This window comes from Vidua chalybeata, chromosome 21 (genome assembly GCF_026979565.1).
Source record: "Vidua chalybeata isolate OUT-0048 chromosome 21, bVidCha1 merged haplotype, whole genome shotgun sequence".
NCBI classification, from domain to species: domain Eukaryota; kingdom Metazoa; phylum Chordata; class Aves; order Passeriformes; family Viduidae; genus Vidua; species Vidua chalybeata.
Window position 1 is genome coordinate 4,994,207 of NC_071550.1, and position 8,437 is coordinate 5,002,643.

Below are 8,437 nucleotides of genomic sequence, written 5' to 3' on the forward strand. Positions count from 1 at the left end.
CATTGGATTCATTCACCAGCAGTTTCACCCCAAAGGTTGGGGGACCCATCCTGCAGTGAAGCCCCACCAGAGGGTAGGTGTCCACCCACCCACCCACCATCCCAGCAGGCATGGAAGTCTCACCATCTGCCCATCCTTCAGCCAGCGGCGGGCTGGGAACGGGCTCCCAGCCAGGATCACACAGGGCAGGGACACGGGCTGGCCTGGGAGAACACGGAGCACAGGGGATGCAAGGGCTATTTCTGGGGCTGCTTGAAACAGGGGAAAGGGAACCAGTATTAATCAGTGATAAATTGCCAGGAATGCTCAGGAGAATGGATGTAGATCACCTTTCTTCCAAGGTCTGGAACCTGGCTCAGCATGAGCCAGCTCCAATTCCACTCCCCAGGAATTTGGGGATTCACTGCAGTGTGGGTCCGTGTCAGCGTATGAAGCCAAAGAGGGCTCAGAAGGGCATTGCCCAAACCCTGCCCTGGGGTCGCTGAGCATTCACTGTGGCCAGCTCAGGACCAGAGACAGCTGCTCTGGTCTCTGCCACTCACCCCCTGCCAGCACACTGGGATCGAGTCACCGACCAAAGCAGGGAAAAACAAACCCTGTCCTGTGACTGTGAGCTTGACCTCCGCGTGGATTTTCCCAAACTCGTTCTGGGCTTCACAGATGTAGATGGCTTGGTCATCCAGCGAGGCACCTGGAGCACAGTGGGGAGAAGCCTCAGCCGGGTGGGGCTGGAGAGCCCTGAGCAAGCTCCAGGACGGGGACCAGCCTCCCCTGCCCCACCGCCATCTCCAATGGGGACACACCCCTCAGAGCTGGAGGCTTGCAGGGTGCTTGTGCACAGCTAAGCTTGCACAAGTTAAAAATACAAATAAATGCGTGCACACTCAGCTCTTACTGTCAATGAGGAGCTGGGCAGCCTCCAGCTGGCTGGAAACACCCGGTGGTCCCTGCCAGCCCACCACGGGCTTCCCGTCCTGCCGGGACCAGGTGACCCGTGGCAGGGGAGATCCCTCGACACGGCACAGCAGGCTCACTCTCTCCCCAACCTGGACCTCCATGTCGCCCAGGGGTTCAGGAAAATGAGGGGCAGCTGGAGGGGAGAGCAGCAGAGAAAGGGCTCAGGCAGGTCCAGCATCCCAGCTTCCCCACAGCTGAGCCTGGAGAAGGGATGGGGCTGTAAAACCAATGAGCCAGGTGCTCTGACAAGTTACGAGACTGACTTAAAGCATTTGGTGCTTTTCCAAAGCTGTCAGAGCCGTTGCAGTTTCCACCTCTTCCAGTTATACTCATCAACCCCTAACTCAGCAAAATGACTTGAACTTTTCCATCTTTAACTGCTTTAAACCCTGCTGCCCTCAATACAGAGCCTTCCCTCTCCTCCTCATGCTCTTTCATCCCTTCTGCCTCCAGCAGATGATTTTCAGACACACAGAAGTCAGCCCCCACCTCTACCTAATCCCACTGAACACACTTTGCATCTGCAGCTGCGTCCCAAGCCCTCATGTCTCCATACAAAAACAACTGCCTTGTCTTTTCCCACTTGCTGAGCCTCCTGCATCTTCCCAAAGCTTGGAACCCCTGCCAGGCTTCCACCTGTTTGTACCAAGCACCAACACATCCCTGCTGGGAAGCCTCGGAGAGCAGCAAAGGGGAGCTGAGCCAGAAAGGAGAGCTGTGGAAGAGGCTTGAGCCCTCGGCAGGACGCGGCAGGACTTACAGCCCACGTGCAGCACGGTGCTGTGGAAGGCAATGCCCGCCTCGCCCAGGGCCTGGCAGCCGTAGAGCCCCGCGTCCTCCTCGCGCACCGCCTGCAGCCGCAGCACCGCGCGCTGCCCGCCCGCCGGGAACGTCGCCATCGCCTGCTCCCCTGCCCCGAGAGCCCCACGTCAGCACCCCTCGTGCCTCTGTGGGTCCCTCCCGATGGCACAGGTGTCACGCCCACGTGTGATGCCCCCGCAGGGCAGCGGAGGGGTCCCGGTGCGTGCTCCCGGTCTCACCTTTGTACCACACGATGTGGGGTGGGGGTGCCCCCGAAACCCAGCACTCCAGGGTCACATCCTCTCCCACCAGCACCTTCAGGCTGGGCGTCACTGCCAGGATGGCAGGAGGTTCTGTGCCACGCGGAGAGGTGTCTTTGGTCACTCCCTGCTGCGCTGGGTGCGATGCCACCCAGCCCGAGGGGACCCCAGAGCCCGGGGAGCTGTCCCCCAATGCCCTTTATCACACACAGCCCCATTCCCCGTGTGCTGACCCCAACACCCTCCATCACACAGGGCCCCATTTCCCCGTGTGCTGCCAGTGAGCAGGTACCAGTGAACTCCAGGGTGATCACTTGCTCATCCCAGCCCAGTGTGCTGCTGGCATAGCAGCTGTAATTCCCTGCATCCTCTGGGACAGCAGACCTGATGTGCAGGGTACCCTCAGCATCCCTGAAAACCCTGCAGCAAATGGGAGAGAAGCAGAGAAATGAGACCTGTGAAAATAGGGATGATGGAAAATGTGTTGATGTAATTGAGCAGGTTTCAGGACATGCTGGGCATGTGGTGAATGTGGGTCAGCACTTAGAGTCAGCTGCTGCAGGGAAGGACTTTGCTTTGAACCAAGGAAAAACACTGAGAATTGGGCTTTTTCATCTCAAATGTCCAAAAGCCTTCCCCAAAGTCAACTCTGGCACTCACAGCCTGACACGGGCAGGACTTGAAAGGCAAAAAGCAGAAGAAATTAAGGGGAAGAACAAGGAGTATTCTGGGACTTGAGCTCACACCAGGTGTACAAAGTGGGGACAGTGACCTGGATAAGGCAGGACAGCTTAAAAATAAATATAGGAAATTAAGGCCAGCAGCATGCCAAGGATCTCAGGAGCATGGGCTGGGATGCTGCAATGCCTCCCACTTGCCAGAGCTATGGCAGCCCCAAGCCTCCCTCCCTCACCTTGTACATCCCTGCAAGGGGAGCACCATCCCTGTGGGACAGGCAGGAGGGAGGCTCCTGGGTCCCCAGGGGTTACCTCTCATCCTGCTGCAGTGCCCAGCCCCAGCGCCTCCAGGTGGTGTGGGGCTGGGGGTGGCCCCCGGCCGTGCAGTTCAGCCGCAGCTCCTGGCCCCTGCTGAAACGCTGGGGACTGGGGTCCACCTTCACCCACGGCGCCTCTGCACGGGGTTGGAGCAGGGCTCAGCCCCTGGTGCCATTCACCACCCTCCCACAGGGCAGCAAGATATCCCCCAGGCCAGGGTCCCACACAGGGGCAAAGCCTACCCTGGATGAAGAGCCACAGGGAGGCAGCGGCAGTGCCATGGGCACTCTGTGCCACACACTCGTACAGGCCCCCGTCCCCTGGCTGCACGTGGCTGATCTCCAGAGAGCTGTTCTGCAGCAGCCGGGTCCGGCCATGCCCTGGCTGTGCCGCCTTCCCATCCCAGCTCCAGGTCAGGTTGTAGGGCACATCCCCCAGAACCACGCAGGACATGACCACGTCTTGGCCTGGTGAAGCCGTGATGTTGCCCGGGGCGATGAGACGCGGTGGTGGCTCTACAAACACGGGATGCCTGGGTGAAAGGAGCCCGTGCCCAGCCACAGACATGGCAAGGGCTCTAAGGCGTGGCACAAGCAGCACCCACCTGAGACAGACACGTAGGCACGAGCCCGGGTCACCCCGACCTTGCTCGTGGCCGTGCACTCGTAAAAGCCTTCGTCGCTCTCAGACACCGCAGGGATCAACCAGCTGATGTTCCCTGAAACCCTACAAAAAGGGAGAGATGAATATATGGATCACTCCCACCTTGGGGCTGCCATGCCACCATCCCAGTCCTACTCCCTGGGATTTTTTTTTCATCTGAGTCAGGCAGAGGTGCATCCCCACTTGCTGCAGACTTGTTCCTTGGAATTTTCCTCTTGGGATGCTCAGAACCTGAAGGCACTCACCCAGCACAAAGCACCCCCTCAGCTGGCACAGCTCAGGGACCCACATGGGTCCTGCCTGGGGCTCACTGGGCCATACCAGAGGCTCACCTGAAGACCTGCTCTTCCCTGAGCTTCATCCTGCCACGGCTGAGCTGCAGGTGGAAAGGGATCTCACTCCGTGCAGAGCAGGAGATGAGCTGTGGCTCACGGTTGTAAGCCTGGATATTGCTGGTGATGTTCACTTTAGGCAGACCTGGAGGGGGTTGGGGATGTGCAGATGTGCAACGCCCTTGGAAGCTCACCGGGAGCTGCACTGGGAAGCAGGATGACCAAGGAGAAACCAAAGCAGAGGCGGCGCTGGAACCTCTGGTCCCTGCACAGCACCCGCGGGTTCCACTCACCGGGGACCACGCTGGTGTAGGTGACCCCTGAGAGGCGGTGCAGGGGGTGGCCCTGGCCATCTTCACCCTTCACCTTCAGCAGAAAGTCACCCGGGGGAACCCAGAGAGGTGAGCCCACCCAGAGCTGCGTGGTGGAGCCAGAGGAGGAGTTGAAGAGGGGCTGCGCGGGCAGCGAGACCAGGACGTGACCCGAGGTGTTGAAGAGTTCGATCTCCTGCAGGCGCCCAGGCGGCCTCAGGCCGGTGCAGTTCACCAGCACAGAGATGGGCAGACCTGGAAAGCGAGGAGGGAAAAAACCACCAGCCACATTCCCGGCTGCAAAACGCCCAGATGCGGCATCCAGCCCCCCGGGCAGCACCACCCTCACCCTGCACCGGCCGCTCTCCGGGCTGGCTGGTGTCAAATTCCGGCTGGGTGGAGAAGCTGGCTTGAAAATTCACGTTGCTGATGCCCGTGATCCTCAGCGAGTGGCGGCCACTGCTCCGGGTCTGGAAGCAGATTGAGAGTCAAGTGCTGAGGGCAGGGGAAGGGAGAGGAGATGGGAAGGGAGAGGTTGCAGCCGGCCCCTCTCAGCCTGCTCACACATCCTCTGCCTGGCCGGAGATGGATGGGGAAAGTCCACTCCTGGAAAAGCCTGGCAAGCTAAATATCCATCAGGAAAAGGCAGAGGATGTGCAGTCTGCCACCAGCCTACCGTGACCAGCCATGTCCCTGGCTCGTAGGGCTCCACGGCCACCACCATGGCTGAGTTGGGGATGCTGAGCAGCTCCTTCAGACCTCGGCCTTTCTCCAGGACCTTTCCTGTAACAGTAAGTGAATGCCTCGGGTGGGCAACCCAAGTCTATGCCCTGGCTCCTACAGCAGCCAGGAGTCACCTCCCTCAGGGCTCAGGGAGGTGCAGAGCCCATCACAGCTCACAGCCAGGGAAAACCCTCAAAGCCAGAGGCAAAGCCAACCTGAGAGGGGAGCAGGGAGATGTGCTGGTGTTTGCTGAGGGCTTTGTAGCTCATCACCTTTTCATTTGAGTTTTAGGGCAGGGTTTGGTGAACCCCTTCCTGCTTGTCCTCACCTGAGGTCTTTCTGGGGGCCAAAAGTGGCTCCCTTGTTGTCCCTGTCCCCTGCGTTCCTACCTGCTGGATCCTGGACCCTGATCCCTGGGGCAGGGCCACTCAGGGAGATGGTGACCTCCTTCAGGCTGGGATCAAAGGGGACCTGCCATGTGTTCTCCCCACCATCCTCATGGTCTGTGGACAACAGGTGGACCTTGGAAGCCTGGATGGCCTCTTCCACCCACTTCAGCACCTGGAGGCAATCAGGGGAGGATTAAACCTGGATCTCCCCTCCCCGACCGGCACAGCCTCACTTCAGCACAAGGGGCCAGGTGTCCCCACTCACCTCGGTCACCTGCTGCTTGTCCAGGTGGAAGATCTGCCCGGAGCTGGTGGCAGCGATGCGCTCGTACACGCGGTACCCGGGGTGGCTCCTGTCCCCGCAGTCCCCCGTCAGCACAAACACCACCTGCCACAGCAACGGCCCCGTGACATCCCAGCCACCCACGGGAGGGGACACAGCTGGCATCCAGCAGCATCCCAGAACATCGAATCGGCCCGGGGGGTGCAAAATTCCCCCAGTCCAGGGGTTTTATCGCTGTGTCTCACTGACGTGGTGCTGTTACTGCACAGCTAAGCTTGCACAAGTTAAAAATACAAATAAACGCGTGCACACTCAGCTCTTACTGTCAGTGAGGAGCTGGGCAGTCTCCAGCTGGCTGGAAACACCCGGTGGTCCCTGCCAGCCCACCGCGGGCTCCCCGTGCTGCCGGGGCCAGGACTGCCGCAGTCCTCCTGCACCAGGGCCGCTCACCTGGCTCTGCTTGTGCTGCAGCAGCCGCAGCAGCTCCTCCTGCTGCTCGTAGTCCTTGGCCCGAGCATCCGAGAAGACGTAAATGAAGGAGCCGGGATGCGAGATCTCCACGGCCACCCTGATGGCCCCCACGCTCATCTCCGGGCAGTCCCCCCCGCCCTGAGGGACACAGGCAGGGACGTGGCACAGGCATGGAGCCACCCAGGATCCCAGCCGGGGGTGCTCACAGGAAGGAACTATCCCATTTTTCTGCAGTCAGCGGGATGGAACTGCAGGGACGCTCAGGATCACACGGACCCGGCCCTGTCCCACTAACAAGGATAATTAAAGCACCCATTTGGGGTCCCATGCTCACAGAAGCCACTGGTTTCCCACAGATACCTTTAGTGGGCACATTTGTGCCCGCCCCTGTGGCTGCAGTGCCAGCCACCCCAGGGAAGCTCCTGGCACAGAGAGGACCCAGGACTTTCCAGGGCTTGGCACCCCTAAGTGCTGGGAAACCATTTGCAGCCTCAGCGTTACACCTCCTGCCAAAACAGCTGCATCCGAAGGGAAACGCCACAGGGATTTAGCAACTCACAGGAGGCAGGGCAAGAGTGGGGATGGATAAAGCAGGATTAAAGCTCCCGGGGAACATTTCAGCTGGCAGAGAACAGACGAAGTAATTAAAAAAAAAAAAAAAAAAAAAACAAAAAACCAAAAAAACCAACCAGAAATTGAAAACTCAATTATCAGGCAGTGGTTGTAGAAGAGGAGATTTTTGGTTCCATGGAGAGTCTGTGCAAACTCTTATGGGAACAGCATCTCCATTAGAGGCAAGAGCTGTGGACTGGGAATTCTCTGCTCTGTCGCAGGACTCTGGGGCACAGCACCAGTATTACCCATCCTCTCCACTCCCACCCCCGTGTGCAGCCCCCAGCCAGTCTGGCTCAGCCTGAACCCCCATCACACTTGTGGGGGATGCAGAGATTGCCCCCAGAACCCACCACCAGGCAGTGCCAGGCTTCCCCCCAAGGGCCAAGGCCTGCCAGAGCAGCGTGGGGCTGAGGATGCCTACCTGGACATGGAGCTCCCGCAGGCGCTGCTGGAAGAGCTGGGGATCCGTGGTGAGGGTGACAGGTCCCACCTCTGCAAGCACATGGATGCCACCACCTCAGTCCCCTGAGCCCAGCACCAGCTCCTTCCAACACCGCCCACGCTGCTGGTGCTCCTGGCACCTGCCCTGGCTCAAACACCTGTGAGACTCGGGGTCCAGCATCTACCCTGGCTTGGCACCAGCAGAGAAGTGGGTTTGGGCAGACCAGCCCCTGCGCCCATACTGTGACCACTTTGGCAAACTATTCCTATGCCCAGGAATTTCTCCCGACACGCTGGGTGGTCCCAGCCAGGGTGAGCAAAGGTTTGCAGGTTTGCAGGCCCCCAGCAAAGCAATGCAGGAATTAATTCACTACCTCTGCCTCCTTCCCTGTCTGGCTCCAATGGTTTTCACTCAACTCAGTGTTTCTGCTGAAAATAAAGCTTGGGTCCCACTCTCCTGGTAGGAGGCCAGGGCTCTTTTGGGGAGCAGCTGCTCTTTTATGGGTGTGCACAAAAACAAGACAAACGTAGGGGCAGAAAGAAACAATTCTGGTATCACAGCAAGTTACCAAAGCCTCTTAGCAAGTGGTGTTTTTATTGAGGTGACCTGGAAGCACGTTGTGGACTTGGACAGAAATACCCCCATCATTATTCCAGGGAGATTAGAGCAGGATGGAAGGGGAAGAGCCACCCACAACAAAGCACCCCTGGGATTCATACAGTGGAAACAACCCCCCCCCACCCCGTGCCCACAGGGTGGCTTGGGGACAGGAGCCCCAGCCCAGCCCCCTGCTGCTGAGGTGCCATCCCCACCAAAGCAGTCACCAGGGCATTAAAAACAGGGAGAAGGGGCAGTGCAAGCACTTGTGAAGTGCGTGCTTCAGACCCAGACCCAGCCAGAGCCACAGCCCAGCTCCCCACAGCCCCATCCCTGGCAGGACACATCCCCACCCTGTCCTGGACCTACCTGGGTCGTGGAAGGGCACCAGGGCGTAGTTGCTGATGGGCTTCGTGCTCCTGCTGCGCGTCCGCTCCAGGATGCGCGAGGCCCCGTCCATCACCTGCACCAGGTCGTCGTACATGGAGCCGGTGACATCGAAGACAAAGGCGAGAGTGGCCCACCCTGGGCGGCTCTCGGCCGCACTGAGGGCCAGCAGCATCCAGAGACCCACGAACACCCCTCCGTGGGGTGGCAT

General features: G+C 59.4%; 1 protein-coding gene across 1 annotated transcript in view; it reads right to left on the minus strand.

Moving 5' to 3' along the window:
• Nucleotides 1-8,437, minus strand: part of HMCN2 (hemicentin 2) — a 32,841-nt gene extending 24,404 nt beyond the window's left edge. The window contains exons 1-18 of the mRNA XM_053962097.1: nucleotides 8,209-8,437; nucleotides 7,222-7,292; nucleotides 6,165-6,323; nucleotides 5,697-5,819; nucleotides 5,432-5,603; nucleotides 4,996-5,102; nucleotides 4,669-4,789; nucleotides 4,302-4,574; nucleotides 4,009-4,153; nucleotides 3,618-3,739; nucleotides 3,256-3,528; nucleotides 3,008-3,149; nucleotides 2,311-2,438; nucleotides 1,998-2,111; nucleotides 1,718-1,867; nucleotides 896-1,090; nucleotides 596-691; nucleotides 124-248 (exon numbers count right to left, since the gene is read on the minus strand). Of these exons, the coding sequence (XP_053818072.1) occupies nucleotides 124-248; nucleotides 596-691; nucleotides 896-1,090; nucleotides 1,718-1,867; nucleotides 1,998-2,111; nucleotides 2,311-2,438; nucleotides 3,008-3,149; nucleotides 3,256-3,528; nucleotides 3,618-3,739; nucleotides 4,009-4,153; nucleotides 4,302-4,574; nucleotides 4,669-4,789; nucleotides 4,996-5,102; nucleotides 5,432-5,603; nucleotides 5,697-5,819; nucleotides 6,165-6,323; nucleotides 7,222-7,292; nucleotides 8,209-8,437 (2,745 nt within the window). The remainder of the gene's footprint in view (nucleotides 1-123; nucleotides 249-595; nucleotides 692-895; nucleotides 1,091-1,717; nucleotides 1,868-1,997; nucleotides 2,112-2,310; nucleotides 2,439-3,007; nucleotides 3,150-3,255; nucleotides 3,529-3,617; nucleotides 3,740-4,008; nucleotides 4,154-4,301; nucleotides 4,575-4,668; nucleotides 4,790-4,995; nucleotides 5,103-5,431; nucleotides 5,604-5,696; nucleotides 5,820-6,164; nucleotides 6,324-7,221; nucleotides 7,293-8,208) is intronic.